Raw genomic sequence first — 27,849 nt, 5'->3', positions numbered from 1 at the left:
TCTGGCTGCCTAGCACAGGTGTCTGCAACCTGCAGCTCTCCAGATGTTCATGGACTACAACTCCCATCAGCCCCCGCCAGCATGGTCAATTGGCTGATGGGAATTGTAGTCCATGAACATCTGGAGGCTGGTGGGAATTGTAGTCCATGAACATCTGGAGAGCCGCAGGTTGCAGACACCTGGCCTAGGATCTGTGGCTCAGCATCACACCCAGCAGGTGGGACTTCTGTTGCTCTCAGACGGGGTTCTTTCCCCCCCGTGAACTCCTTGGCTTCCAGCCCTAACCGAGCTCCAGAGCTGAGCGCAATGTGCCAAGCCGAACCGGTATCTCTGCCGCGCTCTGCAGGACTGGAATGCACGCGTGCGAGACAAGCGCACATATGTGCCCGTGCATGGAATGTCATGCCTTCTGCTAGGAGCAACAGTGTGCTCCGTTTCACTTGTGTGTTCCTGCACAAATATTTTTGGATGGGGTAAGATAGCCCAGTGATTCATCTAAAGGAGCTGTCCCCAGGAAAGAAGGGAATTCCGGGACTGGTGTGTATGGTGGGGTGGGGATCACTTGGGGCACCCATTCCGACTGTATGTGCCTGTGGCTTCTATAGAAATTCCCATTTATGTGCAAAATGTATATTACAACTTTGCTCTGGAAAATGTGAATTTATTGATTTACACTCCACTATTCTTCCCAAGGGGGGCATAAAGCAGCTTCAAACATTGCTCTACCGTCCTGTACTTCAACCTCACAACAATAACCCTGTGAGGTACCCTGTTTCACCAAAAAATAAGACATCCCCTGAGAATAAGACGTAGTAGAGGTTTTGCTGAAGTGCTAAATATAAAACATCCCCCGAAAGTAAGACATAGCAAAGTTTTTGTTTGGAAGCATGCCTGTCGAACAGAACACCAGAGCTGTGGAGCGGAAAAATAAGACATCCCCTGAAAATAAGACATAGCGCATCTTTGGAAGCAAAAATTAATGTAAGACACTGTCTTATTTTCAGAGAAACACAGTATTTGAGGCTGAGACAGAGTGATTTGCCCAAGGTTATCCAGTGAGCGTCGTAGCAGAGTGGGAATTCGTCTCATACGAATAAGTATCTCGTGCTGGTGCTCTCTTTCTTCTAGTGCGAGAGCGACTTATGTTGGAGGAAGGCTTCTTTGGATGGGGAAAGGCTTTGTTAAGTAGAGTGGTAGGATATAGGCCAAAAATTATAGGCCCATTTTTCCCCCAGAGAGCTCTGCCCTGGAGCTTGCTGGGTGACCTAGAGGTTCATTGGGCGCAGTCTACCTCAGAGTTGCTGTGATGATAAAATTTGAGGATGGAGGACCATGCCAGAGGTCTTTAGAGGAAAGGGCAGAGAACATGGAGGGAGAGAACAAGCCGCATTGCTGTACAGGAAGTGCTGATGTGGTTCTTTCTTTACTCTGCCCTTCCTCATTTCCCTCTGGCACTTTCACTACTACCAAATTGAGCCTTGGGCATGCTTCCTTCTGTACAGGCAGAGAGGGAGGCGAAGGCTTCTCCCTTCCTGTAGGCCTAGCTTCACCAGAGCAACAGAGAACATTTGCAGACTGTATTGATAGCCAGAGGCCCTATTTGAGGCTTTTTCAGCTCAGAAAAGGATAAGGAGGGAGGGTATGGTAGAGGTTTATAAAGCTGTATGTGTCATAGGGTGGAGTGGATATTTTTTCACCTTTCACTAGTATTTTTTCACCCTTAACACTGGTATTTTTTCACCCTTAACACTGGAGGTTGGGGGCATCAAATGGACGGGCAGTAGATTCAGGAGGGGCCAAAAGTGCTACTTCACAGTATGTGATGGTCTGTAACTTTAAAAGGGGGGAGATTAGACATATTAATGGACAGGGTTCCTCAGTACCTATTAACCATGATGGTTAAGTGAAACCTCCATGTTCAAGGGCAGTGTGCTTTAGAAGCTCAGTTGCTTGGGGAAGGGGGAGAGTGGGGAAAGTACTACCCTTCCTGCTCAGCTGGTTGGACTTCCAGGAGCAACTGGTTGACCATTGTGGGGAACAGGATGCGAAACTAGATTATCTGATCTACTGAGAATGCTTTTGTAAATGGAGTGAGAAATGTCATGGCTGGGGGAAGGGGGAATACTGCTTTTTTCCCTCTTATATTTAAAATATTTTCACCTAGTATTAACTTCAGCAACCCCCCAGATGAGAAGCAAAGCACCAGAAACAAAGCAATTTCAGCAAAATTCCTGAAGTATCAAACTAAAGTACAAGCAACAGAAGAGTATTTGGATTACTTCACAAAGAGCTTGAGTAAACAGAAGCCGTTGTAACTTGCCATTTGAAAGAAAGAAGGGTTGGCACCAATTAATATCTCTAGGAGCGTGTGAGAAGCGTTTCCACAGTTTGGACACCACCACAGATCAAGTCAGTCAGAAGCGGTGTGCTCTAGCGTTTGGAGTGCTGTACACTTCATTGACACGTTACCTTTCTTCCCAGCAGAGCCCAGCGATTCACTTTCTTCATCACTCCTCATATTTTAATTCTCACAACAATCCTGTGAGGTAGGTTTATGATTGTGGGGATATGATTGAAGTCTGTAAAATTATGCATGGGGTAGAAAATGTTGACAGAGAGAAGTTTTTCTCTCTTTCTCACAATACTAGAACCAGGGAACATACATTGAAAATGCTGGGGGGAAGAATTAGGACTAATAAAAGGAAACATTTCTTCACACAATGCGTGACTGGTGTTTGGAATATGCTGCCACAGGAGGTGGTGATGGCCACTCACATGGATAGCTTTAAAAAGGGCTTGGACAGATTTATGGAGGAGAAGTCGATCTATGGCTACCAATCTTGATCTTCCTTGATCAGAGATTGCAAATGCCTTAGCAGACCAGGTGCTCGGGAGCAGCAGCAATAGAAGGCCATTGCTTTCACATCCTGCAGGTGAGCTCCCAAAGGCACCTGGTGGGCCACTGCGAGTACCAGAGTGCTGGACTAGATGGATTCTGGTCTGATCCAGCAGGCTTGTTCTTATGTTCTTAGGTTAGGCTGAAAGTTTGTGAGTGGTCCTAGGTCACTCAGCCAGCTTTCTTGGGAGAGACAAGATTCAAACTTGTGTCTGCCAGATCCTAGTCTGATACTCTAACCCCGCTGCACCACACTAAGTCTCAAGGTGAGGTCCATGTTCACTTGGTTGTGAAGATAAAATGGAGGAGTGGAGAGCTGTAAGTGCTGCCCTCAGCTTCTTGGCGGGAGAGATGAAAACGAAATCAAGTTTTCTTCTTGTCCGGCACACCAAGGTCACACCAAGGCCAAAGGCCTGGTTCGTACAGGGGAAGGTTATTCCCTTTACGATACTGCTGTGAGTCAGTTGAGGAGGAAGAGGGAGGCTCTCACGCGTTATATCCCCCTGCCCTTTAGCAGACAGGAAATACAGTATGCAGCCTTGGACAGTTTGCAGCCATCTTTGATAGAAGTGGAGAGCTCTTTGGTAGGCCCATTCTGTGTGCACAGATGGGCCAAGATCCGGGGCTTCACATCTCGAGTAGCAGCACTGCAAAAAGCTGCCTAAGAAAGCTGGTGGTGGTCAAAAGCAGGCAACGCTAGGCTGTGTGCACCAATGGTCTGGCTTGAGGCCAGGCAACTCTTCCCATCTTGTATCTAATAGGGGCATGCAGGTGACACACCTCCCACCAGGTGGGGCTAGCTATTTGAAAAATACATCTCGTGCTGGCAACCCCTTTCCACTTATGCATGCCCAAGAGTGCTGAAGTGGCTCTTCTATGCAAGAGACTTAATTCCCGGAGTATCAAGTTCTAGTAGAACGAGGAATGCCATCCCACCGCCGCTCCACCACCCGAAGACCAAGCGTGTCATCCTATGCAGAGTTAAACACTTTCTACGTTGGTTAAAGGCAGTGGGTTTAGAAGAGCATAACTCTGTTCGGGAGTCTGCTGTTGGAGTTCTTTCTTTGCCGTGTAGATCTGCCGACAAATCCTCTGGCCCTGATCTAGATAGCCCAGGCTAGCCTGATCTTGTCAAAAGCTAAGCAGGGTTAGCCTTGGCTAGTGTTTAGACGGGAGTCTGCCAAGCAGAGGCGTAGCAAGGGGGGAAAGCGCCCGGTGCACTGGTGCGTCCTCAACCCCCACCCTGCCCCGATACGCCCTCGCCACACCCCCACAGGGGCATGTTCCAAGTGTGTCACACACCCCTTTTCCCCTGGAGCTACGTCTCTGCTGCCAAGGAACACCAGTCAGAGCAGTGTTTCCCAACCTTTTCGAGGTCAGGGTACCCTTGACCTCATTCTTCATATCTCACGGAACCCCTGCCGCCAACCTCCACCTTCCCCTCCCATTGCCCCTGCTTGCCACACACCCCCACCTTCCCCTCCCAAGGTGAAGGGTAGCACTGGGGGTGGTGGTGGCTGCTGACCTTGTGGCAGGTCCTGCCCCTTGACAGGCCCTGCTCCCATGTCCTTGCTGGCGCCAGTGGGAGATACCACAAAAATTAGGGGTGGTGGTAGTGTTGCCGCAGTACCCCTGGGACATGTTCACGGCACCCCAGGGTACCAGGAAACCCTGGTTGAGAATGGCTGAGTCAGAGGCAAGCAGTGGCAAACCACCTCTGAACAACTCTAGCCTTGAAAACCCTATGGGGTTTGCCATGAATCAGCTGTGACTTGACAGCATTTTCTACCACCAAATGTCCATTTTTAGCAGTTCTGTAGAGATAGGAATTGGCAAGTGCATCTCAATATAAAATTGTGTTTTGCGAACCACTCCCCAAAACACTACTGTAGTTCCTCCTGGCAGTTCCCATTTCACAAGCTGAACTTGCAGCTTTGTGGTTTGGTCACAATGAGCAATGGGTGGGTGGTGTGTCATAGCTCAAGAGAGGGTTCCCTTCTACCAGCTTCAGTCGCAGCCACTGTTAGCTTCTGGGGTGACATTTGCAACTGATGGACACCTAAGCAAGGGGTCAGGGCATCTTCCCTAGTTCAGGTGAGTCTGTGTGCACTTCTGGAATTTTGCAGGTGGGAGTGGGCAGGTACTGCCACAGAATGGGTGCCCTGGAGTGCATCACTGAATGCTGGAGGGTTGCAAGTCAAGCATCCTTCTTCAATGGAAGATGCTGTTTCTGAATAGGTGTGCCTTGCAGACACAGAGGTAAGGCCTCCTGATTTCTAGTGAGGTGGAGAAAACTTTTGGGGCAGAAGGAGGTGGGTTCTAGGAAACCCTTTGGTCAGAGGTGGGATCCAGCAGGTTCTCACCAGTTCCCGAGAGTGGGTTACTAATTATTTGTGTGTGCCGAGAGGGGGGTCACTAATTGGGTCTGCTTTTCCGTTAGAAATTCCATTAGGTCCAAAAATCATAAAGTCCTGTTGTTTCCTATGTGGCTGGTTAGCGAAGGTAGAAAACGGGATAATTCTCCCTGTTGGGCTGTTTCTTAAAAACATGTTTTTAGGAAATATGGTAAAGTTCCTTGTTTAAGGAAAGTATCCTTTTGATTTCTAGAAACAAAATTAAGTATTTGAAAGTATTAAGTATTTCACAGGCAGTCAATGAGAGGAGAAATAGTTGTTTCTGTTGGCAGTAGACGATAGGACTTGCTGTAATGAGTTTAAATTATGGACAGAAAGATACCAGCTGGAAATTAGGAACTTTTTTTTTTTACAGTAAGAATTTTTTACAGTAACAGAGAAATTTTTAATGCCCCGCCCCCGGAATGCCCGGCCACGCCCCCGTCGTGCCCTGTCCAGCCCCATTGGCACTACGCCACTGTTTGAATCCCACCACCATGGGAACCTGTTACTAAAATTTTTGGATCCCACCACTGCCTTTGGCGGGTGTCATGATGCCTACATCAATGCATTGGGGATCAGCACCTTCATCTGCAGTGGGGTCAGAAGGCTATCAAAGAGAAAGTGTGTGAGAGCTGCGTAAATCTCTGCTCTGAGATCCCTTCTGTTGCTTTGGGCAAGGAGAGGCAGACTCTAATGCCCAAGCGGACATGATGTGTGTGGGGGTGGTCTTAGCAATGGGCAATAGAGGCAGCTGCCCCAGGGGCCCACTACTGGGGAAGCCCCCAACCACCTGTGCCCCTGCAAGGATGGGAAGAGCAAGAGCTGAATTCTGCCACCACTTGCACTCATGCTAATTAAGTCTCAAGCTGCTGGCATCCAGTGGCAGCAAGTGGTTCCTGCCCATCTCATACTGGGTGGGAGTCACCCCTTGCTTGGCCCTTGTGAACAGTAAGGTGGCAGTAATTCTGGGGTCCCATCCAGAGCCTCAAAATCATCAAGGCTGCTCCTAGGTGTGAGAGATCCATGTTCAGGAATCCTGGTTTGAAAGTATCTGCTGTTCCGGCTTGTACCATTTTTTAAAAAAATTGTCCTTCCAAAGCTGTCCACAGGACGATGGTGATGACACAGTGCAGATATACCTAGGGCAGTGGTGGCGAACCTTTGGCACTCCAGATGTTATGGACTACAATTCCCATCAGCCCCTACAATTGGCCATGCTGGCAGGGGCTGATGGGAATTGTAGTCCATAACATCTGGAGTGCCAAAGGTTCGCCACCACAGACCTAGGCTAGGGGGAACTAGAAAATAACACAGTGCAGATATACCTAGGAGGCCTAGAAAATAACATGGGAGAAATGATTAAACACCCTTTCTCTCAGTTACTGAACCCCTTTTGGCTGTTGTAAGATGTGTGTTTTTAGGCAAGAGTTCCTATTGTGGGATCACCTACATCACGTTTGTGTTGTCCTGTGATAGTAGCTAATGCAGGATATTGAGGGTTGTGTTGTGTGGTGCTTGACTCCTTGACAATGTAATTTAGCCCTAAGATTGCCAAGATTGCGGAGGGCTCTACAGAAAAGATAACACGCATCTTGCCTACGAAGTGTGCAACTACTTTCTGCAACTAAAGAGGGACGGGTGAGGGACGGGTGAGGATAGTGCTGAATGCAAAAACAGCAAACAGGAATCTTGTGGCATCTCTTAGTTTTATGCCACCATAAACTTTTGTGGACTTCTTTGAGTATGCTTTGTGGGTGATATAGGTCCCAGCAGGAACAAAGGGCCATGAAATACAGAAAGTGCAAGACGGAATGTAACTGAAGTCCTAATCAAGAAAAAAACTATGCTCGGATATGTATTGTCGAAGGCTTTCACGGCTGGATTCAACTGGTTGTTGTGGGTTGTCCGGGCTGTGTGGCCATGGCTTGGTAGATCTTGTTCCTAACGTGGCTGGCACCTTCAGAGGTGTATCATAGAGGGAAGTCTGGACACAGTGTGTAACAGACTTCCCTCTGCGATACACCTCTGAAGATGCCAGCCACAGATGCAGGCAAAACGTTAGGAACAAGATCTACCAGACCACGGCCACCCAGCCTGGAAAACCCACAACAACCAGTACGTTCAGATAGTTGTCACGTGTAATTATTGGGGAGACCAAAGGATTGCTTAAATAGGTTAACATCCATCCTGAGCAAGAAACTTATCTCCAAGGGGATGCAAGAAATATACAGAACTTAACCAATTCCAGTCCAACAATTCTATGCTGAATGTCTTCCTTTGAAGTTCTTTTGTGAGCATCCAGGAAGGCTGAAATGTTCTCCCGCTGTTTTTTGAAATTGGTAGGGATGACTGCGCCAAGTGGTTTGTGAGTTCAGATAATTTTAGCATGTATTGTATCGGTTTAAACCATCTGTTGCTTTTCTTTTAAAGGCCTAGATCAGCGGTGGCGAACCTATGGCATGTGTGCCAGAGGTGGCACTCAGAGCCCTTTCTGTGGGCACATGTGCACAGAGTTCATCATGTGGGGGGGGAATCACCCCCCCCCACACACACACACATCTAGGCTAGCCTGGGCATGATCCTTAACCTGGGAGTAAGCTCGGTTGCTGGCAATGGGGCTTGCTTCTGAGTAAACCCTCCTAGGGTCGTGATTCACCCATTTGAAGTGTTGCACGATTGCTTCACCAAGCTTACTCCCGAGTAACATGCACCTCAGAGCCAACCGTTTTTTCTAAACTAAAACAGTATTCAGGTTAAATTGCCGTGTTGGCACTTTGCGATAAGTAAGTGGGTTTTGGGTTGCAGTTTGGGCACTCGGTCTCGAAAAGGTTCGCCATCACTGGCCTAGATTGAGACCTGTGTACCACCACAAGTAGATGTCAGCTGCTTGGGACTGTATGCAAGATCTTGACACAAATTTAATGAGCTCTGTGCATGCTCATCGGATCTTTTGTGGACGTGCAGCCAATTCTAATAAGTGCTTCCAGGTTGCTGTCTGTAGATATGTAGGAGAAGGGTGACCTATCATTCCCTACCAGATTTTGACCACTTCAGAATTCAGCAGCAGCTATGAAAATATGGCATTGTATCTTTGAATACAACTGTTTAGATGCATGCAGGGTGAATAAAAACATCACAGTTGGTCCTGGAACATCATGCAAGAACAAGCCCTTGCTTTAGCATGCTAGGTTTTAAGTGGTATTACTGAAACAGGGTTATTTCTGGTCCCACAATCCGTAGAGGCGGGAGACAGGTCCAGAAACTGTTTTGCCCGGAGGTCTCTTTCCTTCTGCTGAATTCCAGGGAGAGAGGAATGAGGAATAGTAGGCAGGAACAACCTGGACAGCTTTGGTATCTGGAACAGTTTTAATTTCCCCCCTGGCAGCACTTGGTTTTGAAAGGGATGATATCCGGTTCTGATAGGCCCGCTTGGAATTGGTAGATGATCCGTGGTCTGGGACTGAGAAATACCAAGAGAGAAGATGTCCGGTTGCTGGCGTGTGTACGTGCCTCCGGTTTGTTGGCAAGCGATGTTCGGAATTTTTTGTTGAGCCCAGAATGCTTGTGAATGCCATTAACGTAGAGAATAAAGCAGAACAGGGTCCATTTTAAGCTTGAATGTGTACTCTAACCAATTTAGGTTTCAATTGGAATCGCAAGCAAGGGGTGTACAAAAAGCCATTTAAACGTCGCGCATGAAAATGGGCAGACAATTATTCTTCTGTCTTTGAATTACTATTCCCCTTTTTCCTAAGACGGAGGCAGCTGGCTTGAATTTGGGGTGGAGAAGCAAAAGTCCCTCTTCCTTTAGCATAATCAATAATATGAGCTACAGTGATGCAGGCCGAGCTCACTCCCAGATGCCCTTTTGAAAATCCCATGTCAGCCGATCAGTAGCCAAGCGCTGAGCCGATTTCCTCCTAAAGTGCACGCAGGAGGCAGGTTCCAATATCTTATGACTGTGATTCAGAATCTTTCTCCCGCCCCTGTGCTGCCAACAATTTGGCATCGCTGCAAGGAGATCAGATGGGATGGCCAGAATAACATATGCGGGTTCCCTCCGCCCCGTGCTTCCAAAATCACTCCCAGTCCAAAGTTATAGTTTCCATGTAAGCAAGCGGAAGCATTGCTTGAAGGGCTAGAATCCTTGGCTATACTTGTGGGCTAGCTGCTCCCCAAGCCAAGGCAGGGTTCTATTTACATTTTATTGGTGTCTATTTTTTTTTAATCCCCACCCTTCTTTCCAGGAGATCATGGTGGTCTATGTCAGGGGTCTGCAACCTGCGGCTCCGGAGCCGCATGCGGCTCTTTCAGCCTTATACTGCGGCTCCACGTGGCCTGGAGGTCGGAGGGTAGCGTGGGTGTGTCCCTCCAGCCCTCCAGAGCAGCGCTGGAAGGAAAGGTGAGTGGAGGGGCCGAACCAGAGGCGGCTCTTTGCGGAGCCACCTCTCCGGCTCGGTAGATCTTCGGGGCCATGGAAAACGGGTCCAAATGGCTCTTTGGGTGGTAAAGGTTGCTGACCCCTTGTCTATGTTGTTCTCCTCTTCTCCGCTACATCCTCATAGCAACCCTGTGAGGTAGATATGGCTAAGAGCGAATGACTGGCACAAGATTTCGTGATGAGAGCAGAGGTTGGAGCTGAAGTTTCCCCAGATGTGGTCCAACACAATCTAACCGTCGGGCCACAAAGGGTCTCTTTATGTTCCTTCTGGTAGATTCATCTCTCTATGTATTTCAGCTACTAATAGCTCTTTTAGGAGTCATGGGAAGGAAGGATTTAAGCCAGCTTTATTGTTCCTCTGCAAGGCCGAGAGATGAGGGGCACTTACTAACAATGGGAAGGAAAGCATTAAAGAACCTTTGGGCCACACTTCTGAGCGTGTGAGGGGATGGAACTCATGTCAAAGACCATCATTTCAAAACTGACATGGCAGGCACTTGGGAGACCAGTTTAGCTCTGGAGTGTTGTGGGGTTTCCGGGCTGTTCGTTAGCTTTAGTTTGTTAGTTTAGCTCTGTTTGTTAGCTTTCCTTACTATGGTTTGAGGAGCGATGCGAGGCAAGGGAGACGCATGGCTCAATGGTAGAGCATCTCCTTGGCTGGAAGAAGGTCCCAGGTGAGTCCCCAGCATCTCTACTTAAAAGTTCCAGGCAGTAGATGATGCAAAAGACCTTTACCTGAGACCCAGGAAAGCCACTACCCGTCTCAGTGGACATTTGATGGACCAAGGCATTCACTGTAAGGCAGATTCATATGAAGCATTCCATTTGAAAATTCGGGTCTTGATGGTGTATTGTATATGTTCGAGGAAAAGGTCCTTGGGATCAGACTATGGGTTCAAACAGGAAGCTTCCAGGGGGCAGAGACATTTCTTGGACCAATGTATTGTCGAAGGCTTTCACGGCCGGAATCATTGGGGTGCTGTGTGGTTTTGGGGCTGTATGGCCTTGTTCTAGCAGCATTCTCTCCTGACGTTTCGCCTGCATCTGTGGCTCTGGAGATCCTCGGAAGATGCCAGCCACAGACGCAGGCGAAACGTCAGGAGGGAATGCTGCTAGAACACGGCCATACAGCCCAGAAACCACACAGCACCCCAATTTCTTGGACCATCTGTTGTTTGACAGAAAATGCAGAACTGAGTGGGTCCCACAAGTCACCCCAGTTCTGTCCCTATGGGAATCACATCTGCTGCTTTTCCCCCAAGCTGATGTAGCACTGGAAACTTGGAAATGACATGATACAAATAGTGGGGGAGGATAATCTAGTGTCAGGGTTCCTTTGGCTGGCTAAGGTGGCCACTTATTGACAGCTGCAAAACAGGTAGCAATTCAGGAGGGAAAGATCTTGCTCAGCATGGAGACCCATGTGTTGAATTCGTGCAGCTGCTAAAGGCACAAAAGTTTTGCCTTTTGAAAAAGGCTGGCATTCCTAACGTCAACCAAAACAGTGGGCCTTCTTCATTCTGGTGATCCTTTTTGAAGCCGGTATTCATCCTATTAGCCCCGTAGGTTATTTTCTTCCTCCCCCCCCCCCCACAATTGATCTATAGTGCTTTTTATCTCATTATTCTGTGATTCTTAGCACCTGGTGTGGACAAGATGCTCTGTATCCATGGATACAGCAATGTTCTCTTCTTATTGCAGAAGCAGGAATATCCATCTTGAGTTGACAGATTTCACGTAGTTGTTTGCCAAGGGAAGAGTTCATCTGTCGCAAGGTGTTCTGGGATACACTGATCAAACCCGGTGGTGTGTCTGAGAGTTTTAACAAGGAGCATGCTGGGAGGACCCTGTCCTCTAACCAGTATTGCCCCCCTCCCCGAAACTGTCATATTAACCAAAGTACCAGAAAGATTTAAAGTCAAGACATATATTTTGTGCATTTAAAAAGCTGGTTGGGAATTTTCATCTCTTTGTCATGCTGGTGTGGTGAGTCCTCCTGACCTCTAGGGGATGCACTGAAACTGAAAACCCGGTGTGACCAATAGATGGGGCAGGGTAAGCCAGTCTGCCCTTGTCCTTAGCACAGCTCAGTGGTGAGTTGGCCTCCTGCCAGCTTGGCTGTACAGTCTATCATAGTGGCAGACATTTTGTCAACTTTATACTTGAATGTCAGCTGCCATAAATACCACAAAAGATTTAAGGAGATACTGTTTTTGTTGTGTTCCCCCGCCCCCACCACTACCACTACCCCAAGGGACATATTAAGAGATGCAGTGCCGAAAATGTGTTGCCTTAGTGCTCGACTTAAGATGCTTAAGGGACATCTTGGGAAGGAGACAAAGCCATGACAACCTTGCCTACTGAAGTGGTGTTGTGGGCAGCCAGACCCGAACATGGGATCTCCAATTCAGCACGGCCGGAGCAAGGGGGAACTGCGCTCCTGCCACACCCCTGCTCCAGAAACCCCCCGGAACGCCATGCCCACACACCGCCCCGCACCTGGTGGGTCTTGCACCCCCATCCCCTTGGTGCTACGCCACTGCAGTTCAGAATCCTTGAGGTCAGTTGCCAGAATGATGCCACAGATGAACCGTAAGTGGCAGAAAATTCTATTGTGTCAATGCTGGCCAAATACTTTGGTTGGATGTATAACTGCAGTGCTCAGCAGGGAAGACTATTCTGCTTTGGGCTCCCACAGCCTCTTCAGGTAACTGGCCCACAGGACCAGGTAACTGACAATGTTGGTGTAATCATCGTTTCTGGTGTGAGTTTTGAACTACCCGGCTGGTGAGTTGACTAAACCTATGAGGAAGCAATTGCTCAAGCAATTGCTCCAGCTACATTACTGGGCAACCAGCTTGCAATGTACAAATTTGGTAACTGTGTGCCGGTTTTGTAAAGATGGGCTGAGATGCAGAGTTAGGTGTGTGTTGAAACAGTGACTCTAGAACTCCAACGTGTGGCCAGGTATGATGTCTGTCCTTCCAGCCTTCCTACTGTGTCAGCTGAGAACTGGCCTCAAGATATTGGGGTCTTCAACCTTGGTGAGCCTCTAGGAACTTCTGGAATCTTGAGAACAGGTAATGGATCCCACTGCAAAATGGCCGTCATGGGGCCGATTGCAAAATGCTGGGAAGTTTCGAGCTAAGTATTGAACTATGATGGAGAGTTCTAAATGGGTGCTACTTGCAGATGCAGGATGGTGGCTCCTGGGCACTTTATAGACCAGTGGTGGCGAACCTTTGGCACTCCAGATGTTATGGACTACAATTCCCATCAGCCCCTTCCAGCATGGCCAAGGGGCTGATGGGAATTGTAGTCCATTACATCTGGAGTACCAAAGGTTTGCCACCATGGTTATAGACTCTTCCTACACCAGTGAGGAAGCCAGGGTTGGCTTTTCTTCTTTTAGGAAGTGAGTTCCAGGAAATACGTTGACTGACACCATGTACTGCAGTCACTGACATGTGGATGTTGTGTGATGGGAAGATGGATTAGGGTCACATTTCTTGTTATTGGAGGAGGTGAGATTTTGATTTATGGTGTTCAGAGAGGGCTTTCCATGGGTGCTTTTCAAATCTCTTCGCAATGGGGAATGTCATTCCTGATCAGTTGAACACATCACATCTGCTGCAGAATCCTTTAGTGGAGCATTATCTGGACCAAATCACCATCCGTGGTCAGAGCAAGGGGAGGTGATCAGTGCAGCTTCCTGGAGCATAATCGTTGGGGTCTTCCAAGTTTGAGGAGCGGCTGTCTACTCAACTCTCAGCTCAGCAGCCATAACAAGTAGTACAGACTTAAAGAAATGAGGGTCATGTTTTAAGACTGGCATCTACTGTCTCATTAGTTGACATGTGATCCTCCCAACATTGGTTCACAGTACGGTAGTGCTTTACCATTCTTAACATTCAAAAGCTTCCGTAGGAATTATTTTTCTTTTTTGCTTATAAATGACACGATTTAATCACAAATGTACAGATCCTAGCATGCACATTTATCATTTGGTACTTTTGGGGAAAAGGCATTCAAAACGGGCTACAGAAACGGGCTACAGAAAAGAAGGTATGAAGTTGAACAGAGTGAGACGGAGAAGATACTGCTCGCCTGGAGCGTCACTTGGTTTCAGCCAGCCCTGGGCCAGTGTGCCTCTGAGTACCCATTAGAGTCCATCTGATAGTATCTCCATGGTGGGTTCAAAATCTGGACAAGTTATTCTGCCATTCCAGATTGGACTTCCATGCAGCCCCCCAGAAAGCCCCCCAGAAAGCGGGGGTTGGACTTGATGGCCCTTGAGTTCTCTTCCAACTCTGTGATTCTAGGAGCCCCAACAAGCCCCCAGAAAAAATCTGAAACCCCTGTGGGAAAGTATTCCAAACAGGTTTCTTTGAGGCTGGTTTGCTGCTGAACCTGTATGACTCAAAAGGAAAGTGTGTGTGTGTGTGTGTGTGTGTGTGTGTGTGTGTGTGTGTGTGTGTGTGTGTGTGTGTGTGTGTGTGTGTGTGTGTGGTTTTCTCATTGTGCTAGCTGAAGCTAGAATGTTAAGGAATTTGTACAACACGTGTGAAGTTCTTGTTTCCTCGTTCAGTTCTAGAGACGCCCTTCCTCCAAACCGATCCATGCCTCCTTTGGGGGCACTTTGATTTAGGGTGGAGGTTGGTAGAGAGAAAACCCAGTAAAGATTCTGTTCCTAAGCCCCTCCCTCAGTTGGCATGGCAACGTCAAAATTATTTAAAGGAGGAGGAGAGAAAAAAAAGTCTTTCCGTTCTGTCAAGTTGCCGTGGCAACCTGAATTCAAGCAGCAAGTGGGCGCAGAAGGCAGAACATTTCCTTCTGGACTGCAAAGTGGTGCGAACCACATCTTTCCCATTGCCTTGCAGTGGTGTGGGGGCAGGCAAGCCTTGTGACCTTCCAGGGGTGGAACGGGACTGCGTCCGGAACTGGGAAGAGGGCAGGCAGCTGGCGTGTCTGCATGCAGTTGAAGAACCTGAGGAAACCACTCTGGTTGGCAGCTTCCATCATAGCTTGACTGGGCCCTGGGCAAAAGGCCTTAAGAACATAAGAACAAGCCAGCTGGATCAGACCAGAGTCCATCTAGTCCAGCTCTCTGCTACTCGCAGTGGCCCACCAGGTGCCTTTGGGAGCTCACGTGCAGGATGTGAACGCAGTGGCCTTCTGCGGCTGTTGCTCCCGATCACCTGGTCTGCTAAGGCATCTGCAATCTCAGATCAAGGAGGATCAAGATTGGTAGCCATAAATCGACTTCTCCTCCATAAAGCTGTCCAAGCCCCTTTTAAAGCTAAACATGTCACTGGAACCCTAAGACAATCCTTGTCCACTTGTAATCCTTTAAGCAGACTGAACCAGGGACACGTATGAGAGGTATGCACTCTATTGCATTGTGGGAACTGCAGACGCAGACTGCGGCACCTATTATTGAATCACAGGGCTGCTTTCATACTACTTTGGTACAGCTGTTACTCCCGATCACCTGGTCTGCTAAGGCCTTTGCAATCTCAGATCAAGGAGGATCAAGATTGGTAGCCATAAATCGACTTCTCTTCCATAAATCTGTCCAAGCCTCTTTTAAAGCTATCCAGGTGAGTGGCCATCACCACCTCCTGTGGCAGCATATTCCAAACACCAATCACACGTTGCGTGAAGAAGTGTTTCCTTTTATTAGTTCTAATTCTTCCCCCTCAGCATTTTCAATGAATGCCCCCTGGTTCTAGTATTGTGAGAAAGAGAGAAAAATTTCTCTCTGTCAACATTTTCCACCCCATCCACACTTTTCTAGACTTCAATCATATCCCCCCTCAGCCGTCTCCTCTCCAAACTAAAGAGTCCCAAACGCTGCAGCCTCTCCTCATAGGGAAGGTGCTCCAGTCCCTCAATCATCCTTGTTGCCCTTCTCTGCACTTTTTCTATCTCCTCAATATCCTTTTTGAGATGCGGCGACCAGAACTGGACACAGTTCTGAACCCTGGCCTTCCGGTTAGGGTTGTAATGTTCTAATTTAAATTTAAATCCCATTAGATTGATTGATAAAGTCGCCCTCCAGGGCTAATTGGGCAGCAGGTTAAAACAATATTGACACATGGAAATGGCAAGTTCCGTCTTGGAAGAGGTATCCCCCCCCCCCCCTCGTGTCAGAGGAATGCTTCTTCTCGAACGATGTTTGCTGCAACTCTGAAAACATAGGATTATTTTCTTTGGGATTATTTGACAGGTACGTTTATGCCAATGTAGTCAATGAGCTGATTCATTGTAGAGGTTTGAACTGCTTGCAAAGGTCTTCCTACTTAGTTGCATGCAGACTTGGGTGATTACTTTTCCCCCATTCTGGGATTTCTGTGCTGCTAAGAGCTCTTTCATTGATAGAAATTCCACAGACTGAGTAAAGTTGCCCAGACTGAATAGCTCCCAAGGCACATGTACCCTGTAAACCATCCCTTGAGTTCCAACACAAAGATATATCCGGCTAATACACCAGCCTCAATATAAAGTGCACAGTGCATTTATTGTGCTCGTGTGATTCCTAAACACCCACTTATCATTATACCTAACGGACTACCACTGTATACTATTGCCTAACTCTAACACATAACAAATACCTATTACCAAACATACACTTCTACTCATAATACAAACATACAACTCTTACTCATAACATACAATTAAATGTCCAAAAACCATTAAGGATGTGGAGGTTGGGGGTCTTAGCCCCTCCAGAGTTTATAGTCTGATTATATTCGTTTCCTCCTCTTCTTAGACCACGAAAACGACTCAATTGTCAATAACAAAATTGCAATTAGGCACAAGCCTTGGAGGTCATCCAAAAAGACAGGCTTCTCTTTTCACTCCGTCTGAGCATCTCTAAAACGTGTATTCCACGTTCTCCAAAAGAATCTTGTTCAAGTAGAAGCTCAGCTCAAAGTAGGTAGTCAATCATTGGGTAAGGGTATCATAAGCAGTCAAACTACCTGTCCCTCTTGACTTGAATCCGAATTACCAGTAGTTTAGCCGGGGAACCAAGGAGAAGTGAAACAGAATAAAAGTTGTCTGAAGAACTAAGTCAGTGGTGGCGAACCTGTGGCACGGGTGCCAGAGGTGGCACTCAGAGCCCTCTCTGTGGGCACGTGTGCACAGAGCTCGTCATGTGATAATAGTGCAATTTCAGGGAGATTATTAGCACTAAACCTAAGACCTCGTTTTGGGGAAGCAATGTTAAGCGCTGTTAAACCCTACTGATTTTCATGAGAAGAACTAAAGCGAGATCCTTTACCTGGGAGTAAGCTCAATTGCTGGCAATGGGGCTTGCTTCTGAGTAAACCCTCCTAGAGTCGTTATTTATTTGAAGTGTTGCACAGTTGCTTCAAAGCAAAGCCACTGACTACTACCAAGCTTACTCCCGAGTAATACGTGCCTTGGAGCCAACCGTTTTTCCTATACTAAAACCTCAGTATTCAGGTTAAATTGCCATGTTGGCACTTTGCGATAAATAAGTGGGTTTTGGGTTGCAGTTTGGGCACTCAGTCTTGAAAAGGTTCGCCATCACTGAACTAAGTACTACAATTTTTTTTCTTATCAGGGCTCGGCAAAGCTGCTACTGAAGTTTCCCCCCCATCTGTGCATGAAGGGGAACTTCATCTGCTGAATGTTCAGGCAGCTATTGAAGGCGTGGAGCCTTGCGAAGAAAAAAAATGACAACTTTCTTTACATAGCACCCATCCTAACGAGATTTTTCTCCTGTTTATTTATGTGGCATCCAGATGGGACATTTTCAAGACGCGGGGTGGATTTTTGCAGAAGTGGCTGTGCTCATGCATAGCACGATTCACTACTTTTATCTTTTACTTTGACTCGGGCTTAGGGTGCACCTGAACCGGTCTTAGCAGGTGCGGAACATGAACTGTTTTGTGTAAGCAGTGGGAGGTGGTCGTGGAGGCCTGCAGCGGAAGACTGTACCACTTCAGGCTGCAGGTGGAAGTAATACATACTCCCCTTGTTTTGAAATCTGCCAAGGGGGAAAATGCAGCGTATTTGAAGGGAGAGATTCTTGCCTGTTCGGTTTCTTGCTGTGCCATTTTTCAGTTGTGGAAATGCTTCTTTAAACTGAATGGAGCATTCATGAATGTATTACTCACCTGCAGCCTGAAATGGTACTCTTTCTGTTTTAAGTCTCTAACGTTATGTTCATCTCCTCTATAGAACAGGCCTGTGAATCAGAGTGTGGGAGGCACATGGCAGAAATTCAGCGGTGTCCTTCTGCAGTAAGACTTAACTAATGCAAATGCAGTATTTAATATTCAGCTTCCCATGTTCCGAGGATAATGAGAGAAGACCTTATTGCAAGGCAGAGCTGTCGCTGTCACTTCCTGCAACGGGATTGGGATGTTTTTGAAGGGAGGCAAATTGCGATTTGCTCTTAGCTTTCTTTGAGAGCCAGCTTTCTTTGAGAGCCGGTGTGGTATAGGGCAGTGGTGGCGAACCTATGGCACGGGTGCCAGAGGTGGCACTCAGAGCCCTCTCTGTGGGCACATGCAAACAGAGTTGCTCCCCACCCCCCACACACACACATCTAGACTGGCCTGGGCCGCTGGGCACGATTATTAGCATTAAACCTAGGACCTAGTTTTGGGGAAGCAGTGTAGGTAACCCTGATAAGTGCTGTTAAACCCCACTGATTTTCATGCTTGTGCATCCCTTTACCTGGGGACTAAAAGTGAAAAGGATCCTTTACCTGGGAGCAAGCTTCGTTGCTGGCAATGGGGCTTGCTTCTGAGTGAACCCTCCTGGGGTCATGATTCACCCGTTGGAAGAGTTGCACGGTTGCTTCAAAGCAGAGCCACCGACTACCACAAAGCTTACTCCCGAGGAACGCATGCCTTGGAGCCAACCTTTTTTTCTAAACTAAAACCTCAGTATTCAGGTTAAATTGCCGTGTTGGCACTTTGCGATAAACAAGTGGGTTTTGGGTTGCAATTTGGGCATTCGGTCTCGAAAAGGTTCACCATCACTGGTATAGGGGTTAGAGCACAGGTGTCAAACTCGCGGCCCTCCAGATGTTATGGACTGCAGTTCCCACCATCCCCTGCCAGCAGGCTGGCAGGGGATGATGGGAACTGTAGTCCATAACATCTGGAGGGCCGTGAGTTTGACACCTATGGGTTAGCGGGTCAGACCAGGGCCAAGGAGACCCACATTCAAATCCCATGGAAACTTGCTAGATGACCATGGGCCAGTCAAATGCTCCCAACCTTCTGTATACCCCATAGCATAGTCGTGAGGATAAAATGGTGGAGAAAATAATGTAAGCTAGTTTGGGTCATCATTGGATAGAAAGATAGGGTATAAATAAAGTAAATAAAATAAGTTTCAAAGGTGATCTCTCATACCTTCCATTGTCTCACAGGCTAAACTACCTACAAACTTTGAAGAAGAAGAAGAGTTTGGATTTATATCCCCCCTTTCTCTCCTGTAGGAGACTCAAAGGGTCTTACAATCTCCTTGCCCTTCCCCCCTCACAACAAACACCTTGTGAAGTAGGTGGGGCTGAGAGAGGGTGGATAATGCACATAAGAACCGGACAACAAGGGGATCGCTGCAGCCTGCGCAGGGCTCGGATCCAGCTTGGATCCAAGCCCAGCGCAGGGTGCAGCCTGGCCAGCTTTCCTCCCCACCATCTGAGGCCCCGCGGGGTCTCTGATGGTGGTGGGGAGGGGATCTCTGCAGCCTGCACCAGGCTCAGATCCCGCCTGGCCGGCTTCCCCTCCCCGCCTCACTCAAGTATAAGCCGAGGGGAGCTTTTTCAGCACAAAAAATGTGCTGAAAAAGTCGGCTTATGCTCGAGTATATGCGGTACTTCATTTATACTTCTCCTTTCTCTCCAGTAAGGACTCAAAGTGGTGTATATCACCCCTTTCTCATTTTGTCTGTGCAAGTTGTGTGTAGTCATTTAGGTTGAGGGAGTATGACCGCTCAAGGTCACTCACCAAGCTTCCATGGCAGAGTTGGGATTCGAACCTAGATCTCCCAGATGCTAGTCCAACATTTGAACCACTAGAACTCATTGGCCAAGAAGGGCTTTGTTCTTCAAGTTTAAAGATGCTCTAGAAAACTAATTGTACTGCAATGGAGCTATCTGCAGTTTGCATTAAGCCTTGTCAGTGCGTGAAAGGAAGGGCTATGTGTGAGACCTTAATGTTCTTGTGGGTGCATTTCAAGATGAGCTGCATCTCTCTCTCTCTCTCTCTCTCTCTCTCTCTCTCTCTGTCTCCCCTCTCCCCCCCTCTCTCTCTCACACACACACATGAACATATCAGTTTAACTTTTAGAGAGCAGAGAGGGGTTGAAGCAGGAAGAATACAGCTCTTTACGTCCACATTCTAAGACACCGTCCTCCTAAATACTGAAAATTGGATACTTTCCGAGGACAGAAACCAGAAAATAGAGATGATTCCTGATAAACAGGGACAGCTGGAACGTATTGTATTCAGCCAAATACCCTATTCCGTACAATGTGTTAGGGTTATAAAATGGATCTCTTTGTAATGTGCCAAGGGGAAGGAAAGGAAATGCAATGTAAAGAATTGTATGTGTTGTCGCACGAACGGCAACGCACGGATCTGTGTGCTCTGCCGCCTGTGGAGCAGGACGGGTGCGTGTTGCAAACCGTGGGTGGGAATTGGATTTTCCCCCACGGGGGCTGCAACAGACCCAGTTCAGAATTAGCCCCATCTGCCATTCTGACTCAAACTTGGAGGGAAATCCTAAGAATTGCCCACCTTCAGTTCCTAGCTTTCACTGGTGACTCACTGTAAACCTGGATTCTTGTGCCATGTGAGAATGTGCAAATTCAGTCATCTCTGGGTGGGTTAGACTGTGAAAGGACTTTTATTTTCCTAGATGCATTAACTGTAAGGGCGTGTGTTGCCCTACTGTAACGTGAGCCTTGGGGCATTACAAAACTCCTGCAATTTATTATTACTTTTTATTGCCGACACATTCTCTGTGAGTGAGCACAGATGCTGGACTTCTGTTACCAACTTGGGCCAAAGGCAGCAAAATCCCATCAGCGCTATCGTGGAAACCGGGTGCCTGGGAGTTGAGCCCTGGCCGTTTTCCTGGGAATGTAATAGAAAGGTCCCCAGCTGTGGGTCCAGCCCTCTTCTCCCCCACTCTCCTCGCTTTCCTCCAACTTACTCCCTGGTTCCTGGGCCGTATCTCTTTGAAAAACAGGCAGGAAATGGTTTGCAGCCGGAAATCCTCTTTGCCTGCAGCACAGTTTCTTTGCAATGAGGCTGTTAGCTTTTTTCAAAGCCCCGTCTTATGAAGCCGTTTGAGTTAGGCCTGTTAAGAAGGGTTGCCAATCTCCAGAGGGGGCCTGGAGGAATCCTGGAATTTCATCTGGTCTGCAGACCACGGAGACCCAGTCTCCTGGAGAAAATGCCTGCTTTTGAGCGGAGAATCAAATGCTTCAGTGCAGCAGTGGCATAGGAGGTTAAGAGCTCGTGTATCTAATCTGGAGGAACCGGGTTTGATTCCCCACTCTGCCGCCTGAGCTGTGGAGGCTTATCTGGGGAATTCAGATTAGCCTGTGCACTCCCACACACGCCAGCTGGGTGACCTTGGGCTAGTCACAGCTTCTCGGAGCTCTCTCAGCCCCACCTACCTCACAGGGTGTTTGTTGTGAGGCGGGAAGGGCAAGGAGATTGTAAGCCCCTTTGAGTCTCCTGCAGGAGAGAAAGGGGGGATATAAATCCAAACTCCTCCTCCTCCTCCTCTTCTCCTCCTCCTGCTCCTCCTGCTCCTGCTCCTGCTCCTGCTCCTCCTCCTGCTCCTCCTGCTCCTCCTCCTCCTCCTCCTCCTCCTTCTTCTTCTTCTTCATACCAGTGGTGGGATTCTAATAATATAATAACCAGTATGCACCCGCCAGCCGCACGCCCCCCCACCACCCACTTACCTACTGCAGAAGAACTTCTTGTGGGGGTGGAGGGGGGCAACCGGGCCTTGCTGCTGCTGCTCTGAAACGGGGTCTTGCCGCTGCTGCCCCTTCGCTCCCCCTCCCCTGGGGGAGGGAACAACCGGACTTTTAGCGCCTCAGAGCAGCTGGGCGGGAAGGCGCCCGGCTGCTCTGGGGCTCTGTAAGCCGTTTTTAACAACCGGGTCTCCGAACTCAACAAAAAAATTAGGTACCGGTTCTACCGAACCAGTGTGAACCAGCTGAATCCCACCACTGCTTTATACCCTGCTGAGGTCTCGCATTCCCCAGGCTCCACCTTCAAATCTCCAGGAATTTCCCAACTGTGTTGCCAACTTTGTGCGCAAGGCAGAGCAGAAAGTCTGTCCAGCCTTCCTCTTGTCCTGTGTAGGAACTATCGAGGAAGAATTCCCACATCCTGACTTCTAAGCAGCCACACTGATGTGCACAGTACTACGGGCATAAGTGTTCAGTTGAGATGCCAACCTGTTGTGTAAGGTTATCTCCACCATCTGCTGGCTGCTGGGTGGATTGCCGGCAAGGAAAGCCTGCAGAGTCGCTAACTGTGTGAAGTCGAGGTCGCACCGCAGACCTCAGACTAGCCTGTGCCCCAGTCTTTGGTCTGGACAGGCAGGGTTGCGTTGGCCCTTTAACAGGCTGGGAGAGCTCTTGATGGGAAGCTGCCCTGGAGGGTTATAAGTACACAAAGCAAAGTGTCCCTCCCGAGGCAAGGGCAAATCTTGGGTGCTGAGGCCCAGATAATGAGCTGAGGGGCTGTTGTAACACTGCTGTAGTGGCGCTGCTCTCCTCCTGCTCCAGGGCTGCTCTTGTCCTACCCTGTTTCCCTGAATATTAGACATTCCCTGAAAATAAGACGTAGTAGAGGTTTTGCTGACGTGTGAAATATAAGGCATCCCCCGAAAGTAAGACGTAGCAAAGTTTTTGTTTGGAAGCATGCCCACCAAACAGAACACAGAAAAAATAAGACATCCCTTGAAAATAAGACATAGTGCATCTTTGGGGGCAAAAATTAATATAAGGCACTGTCTTATTTTCGGGGAAACATGGTAGTACAGTGGTGGCGAACCTATGGTATGCATGCCAGAGGTGGCACTCAGAGCCCTCTTTGTCTGAAAGAGTGCTGCCCTAGCTAATGTATAGGGCAATGTTTCCAAAACTTTCTCAGTTGGGCTCCATGACAGCTAAACTGCTTTGAAACTTGCTTTAGCATATGGTGGAGATGTGCCCTATGATGTCTGTGGGTCTCCCAGTACCCCTACCATCTCTGGTGGCTGCTGTGCTTTACCTCCTCCCCTTTTCTCGTTCCAGCCACCTCTAACTTAGACTTGGAAGTCAAGAAGCCGACACCTCCCAAACTGCTGTGGCATCAGCCTGTGAACATATTCTTGGCTCGGCCCGTTGGCGTGGAGGAACTTCACCACGAGGCTGAACTCAACCTCCAGAGTTTGCTCCAAGGTATTTGGCAGGACGTAGCAGGTGCGGAGGGGAACGGCAACTGGGAGAAGGAAATTTGTAGCTTCGGCCGGCTGGAGGAGGGCAGCATATCAAGGGGCTGAACTGGAAAACTCAAGGCCTGAGGCGACTGATTAACCTTGGCCAGTGTGGGCTTCAGCCTCTAGAGCATAGGTGTCAAACTCGCGGCCCTCCAGATGTTGTGGACTACAGTGCCCATCATACCCTGCCAGCATCATGCTGGCAGGGGATGATGGGCACTGTAGTCCACAAATCTGGAGGGCTGCGAGTTTGACACCTGTGCTCTAGAGCATAGGTGTCAAACTCACGGCCCTCCAGATGTTGTGTACTGGCAGAGGATGATGGGAACTGTAGTCCATAACATCTGGAGGGCCGCAAGTTTGACACCTGTGCTCTAGAAGCTGAGAAAGAAGTGTGTGTGTGTGTAAAGTACTGTCTATTAGCCACAGCCAATTTATGGCGACCCCAGCAAGGGGCTTTCGAGGCAAGTGAGACGAAGAATTGGTTTTCCCTTGCATTCCTGCGCAGAGCTTTCCTGGTGATCTCCTTTTCAAATACTGACCCTATTTAGCTTCTGAGATCTGAAGAGTTCGGGCTGTACCATGCTGCCTTCCCTCCTCAGAAAGGAATATGATTGAAGTCTATAAAATTATGCATGAGGTAGAAAATGTTGACAGAGAGAAGTTTTTCTCTCTTTCTCACAATACTAGAACCAGGGGGCATCCATTGACAATGCTGGGGGGAAGAATTAGGACTAATAAAAGGAAACACTTCTTCACGCAACGTGTGATTGGTGTTTGGAATATGCTGCCACAAGAGGTGGTGATGGCCACTAGCCTCCTGGATAGCTTTAAAAGGGGCTTGGACAGATTTATGGAGGAGAAGTTGATCTCTGGCTACCAGTCTTGATCCTCCTTGATCTCAGATTGCAAAAGCCTTAGCAGACCAGGTGCTCAGGAGCAGCAGCAGGCCCTTGCTTTCACCTCCTGCATATGAGCTCCCAAAGGCACCTGGTGGGCCACTGCAAGTAGCAGAGTGCTGGACTAGATGGACTCTGGTCTGATCCAGCAGGCTAGTTCTTATGTCCTTATGAATAGAAGGGTGCAATTGCAGCTTCTGCAGTTGGCAGGCAGCATGAAGGCTCTGGATTGGTCAGGTCTGATACAGTTATTGGGAACGTGGTCTTTTTCTCCCGTTATCTGGTCAGTCCTTTTTGCCTGTGCATTTCAGGCTCTGCTTTTCCATCTTCTGTCTTCAGCAGCTGATCCTTGCCTGGGAAAACGGGGTCTTCTTGATCGGGATTTGAGTTCCAGTAGCCCATAGGCTCAGCTTGCCCTCTCCCGGGGCTGGAGTGAGAGTTGTCATTGGAGGAACATTTCTTGCGTGTACAAGGAGTTGTTAGCTCCAGTCCAGTGGATCTGGGCAATTATGGAGAGCTTATCACCTGACCTCACTGGCTCCCTTCAGGGAATTGCTTCTTTTTCTTACAAAGCCTTTCCTAGACTGAGTCATGAGTTCTTCTGCTGGGCACTTTCTGGTTAGTCCTCAAGGTACCAAAAGATCTTTAAAGATTGATGATGCCATGGGAACAATTGCATCTGTCAAGGACTTCTGAAGGGTCAGGGGTAGAATTATGGAGCTGGAAGAGACCCCAAGGGCCATCAGGTCCAACCCCCTGCAATGCAGGAACACACAATCAAAGCACTCCTGACAGATGACTATCGAGCCTCTCTTTAAAAACCTCCTAAGAAGGAGACTCCACCACACTCTGAGGTAGTGCATTCCACTGTCGAACAACTCTTAGGCCCCTTCCGCACACGCAAAATAATGCGTTTTCAAACCACTTTCACAACTGTTTGCAAGTGGATTTTGCCATTCCGCACAGCTTCAAAGAGCACTGAAAGCAGTTTGAAAGTGCATTATTCAGCACGTACGGAATGAGCCTTACTGTCAGGAAGTTTTTCCTGATGTTTAAGTGGAATCTTTAAAAGGGGCTTGGACAGATTTATGGAGGAGAATTCGATTTATGGCTACCAATCTTGAACTTTTTGATCTGAGATTGCAAATGCCTTAACAGACCAGGTGATCGGGAGCAACAGCCGCAGAAGGCCATTGCTTTCACCTCCTGCATTTGAGCTCCCAAAGGCACCTGGTGGGCCACTGCGAGTAGCAGAGAGCTGGACTAGATGGACTCTGGTCTGATCCAGCTGGCTTGTTCTTATGTTCTTATGTTCTTAATCTCTTTTCCTTCACTTTGGTAGGGATGGCATGTGTGGAGTTGGGCAAAATGTTGTACTTTTTTGGGAACCGTTTCCAAAACTACAAGCAATTGCCCCTTGTGTTTGTGTTTAGAACATGAAAAATCCAGCTCCAGCCATCATTTGGAATTGTGCCATTTGAATTTCCCTGAGTTTGATTTTTCTGTATGCCTGCCTATAGCACAGGAAGTCTGATAGAACTGCTTTCTTTCTAGAAGAGTATGAAGAACCTTACTCAGACGGCAAGATCAGTGGCCAGACCTTCCGCTATGCTAGCCCCCTCGCTGCAGACAGACCTCTTGACTGTAGCCCCCGGCCACCACACTCTAAACGCCGGGAGTTTGTGTTTATGGTGAGTCTGATAATTTTCTGTGTTTATTTTGGCACTGTAAGGGAAAAGTCATTTTCAATAGAGCTGTTATTAAATCATTTGGTTCCCTTGTCTGCATGAAATATGCCTATACCCTTTCCCACCGAAAGATCTAAGCGTGATCAGTAGTCCTTCAGTGGAAAAGAGAGAGTTCCGTGCTTCTGCAGTAGAAAATAGTCTCTTGGTGTTTGGGGCGGGGGGAGGTTGGATGGGGCTTGGGAGGGCTGGTATCGGACCCAGTGGGGCAGTGGGCAGCTTGGTGTTGGGGCAGGGGGGGAGGGTTGGAAGGGGAGGAAGTGGCAGCAGATGAATTCACGATTCTACTTATACAGTGGAACCTCGGTTTTCATTGGTAATCTGTCCGAAAAGAATAGATGAAAACCGAAACCGATGAAAACCAAGGCAAACTTTTCCATAGGAATCAATGTAAATCCAATTAATCCGTTCTAGGCACTCCAAAAAAACATACCAAAAACACATTTTGTGGTGAATAAACATAGTGTTTAATGTTGAAACCAGTAATGAACAATAACACTAGGACCAACTTCAGAGCCAGTGGACCAATGTCGCACCAGAAAGCTGTCCAAAGAGGTCTGTTTCTGACGCCTCTTTAAGATTTGTCTGAAATGGGGCAAGACATTGTCATGAAACAAGTTGAAGACACGGCCTGCAACAGCTTTGTCCAGGTGATTTTTCTCCACAACCCCCCTGCACCTTATCGCAAATCAACAAAAACTGAGGCAAATCGCTGAAAACCGAGACAAACTTTTCACTGAAAAAATTGATGAAAACCGAAACCGATGAAAACCTAGGTCTAGCCCAAGGTCACCCAGCTGGTGTGAGTTGGAGTGCACAGGCTAATCTGAATTCCCCAGATAAGCCTCCACAGCTCAAGCGGTAGAGCAGGGAATCAAACTCAGTTCCTCCAGATTAGAATCCACCTGCTCTTAACCACTACGCCACTGCTGCGTATACTAAGCTTCATGGACCAGTGGCCTAACTTGATATAAGACACACACTGGCCTAACTTGATATAAGAGTCCAGTGTTGGTATGTGAGCAGTGCTTTTTGAAATCCCAGTTTTCCTGCATCTGCACTCTTCTGCTGAATTCATAGGTGCAGTGCTGCCCTCTGGCTATCTCCAGGGGTGCTGCCGAAAAACTGGTTAATGATTTATTCTTCTGGCAAGCTGCCATTATCTATTTGTTGAGCTACGAAGTGATACCCCACTGCCCCCAGAATCAAAATGGCTTAATGGCTAGATTTCTTTTTTTTTCCTAATGAAATGTTTTTATTGATTTTATGCATCTAAATAAAACATACATAGAAAGACAGAGGAAAAAAATCCCGATCTGATCCCCCTTCCCCCATAACAATAGTACAAAATGAAAAGAAAAAGAACACATATGCAGATTTCTTTTTAAAGTCAATAAGTGTAGCCCAAGAAAAAACAACCCAGACGGACCGTCGAATGGTATGCCCCTTTGAGGAGTGTCAGTCGTAACTCTGTGAAGTACCTGGTGTGAAGTACCCTATATGATTGATTCACTTCTTCTCCCACCCCCACCCCTGCTTTCTGGCAGCCTGCAAACCAGCAAGTGAAGGAGAGCGAGACAACCACACTCGGGGTGAGAGCGCTGGAGCCTTCATTCAGCCTGCCTGCCACTCCGGACAAGCACACGGCCTGGACCCGAGGCGGCCCTCTGCCTTCCCTGGAGGAGAAGAGGTTGCACCAGCCCTGTCCGCCCCAAGCAAACATCATCCCCATCAACGTCTCTGGTAGGCTGGGCACGTGTGTGTGTGTGTCGGGGGGGCGGGGAACTCTGTGGGACTGTTGCCTAATGGCGAAGAGAGAACATAAGAAAGAGCCTGCTGGATCAGACCAGAGTCCATCTAGTCCAGCACTCTGCTACTGACGGTGGCCCACCAGGTGCCTTTGGGAGCTTATATGCAGGATGTGAAAGCAATGGCCTTCTGCTGCTGCTGCTGCTCCCGAGAGGCAGGAGATGTG

General features: G+C 48.1%; 1 protein-coding gene across 5 annotated transcripts in view; it reads left to right on the top strand.

The window, feature by feature from the left end:
- Nucleotides 1–27,849, top strand: part of NHSL2 (NHS like 2) — a 56,422-nt gene that overhangs the window by 13,862 nt on the left and 14,711 nt on the right. For 4 of the 5 annotated variants that reach the window (XM_048513789.1, XM_048513790.1, XM_048513787.1 and 1 more), the window contains 3 exons: nucleotides 23,046–23,192; nucleotides 25,684–25,820; nucleotides 27,422–27,617. In XM_048513789.1, coding sequence (XP_048369746.1) covers nucleotides 23,046–23,192; nucleotides 25,684–25,820; nucleotides 27,422–27,617 — 480 coding nt within the window. The remainder of the gene's footprint in view (nucleotides 1–23,045; nucleotides 23,193–25,683; nucleotides 25,821–27,421; nucleotides 27,618–27,849) is intronic. The other variant, XM_048513788.1, reaches the window with a different exon arrangement.

This window comes from Sphaerodactylus townsendi, linkage group LG13, assembly GCF_021028975.2.
Source record: "Sphaerodactylus townsendi isolate TG3544 linkage group LG13, MPM_Stown_v2.3, whole genome shotgun sequence".
Classification (NCBI taxonomy): domain Eukaryota; kingdom Metazoa; phylum Chordata; class Lepidosauria; order Squamata; family Sphaerodactylidae; genus Sphaerodactylus; species Sphaerodactylus townsendi.
Note: the sequence above shows the minus strand (reverse complement) of the source record. Positions and strands in the feature narration are given on the sequence as shown.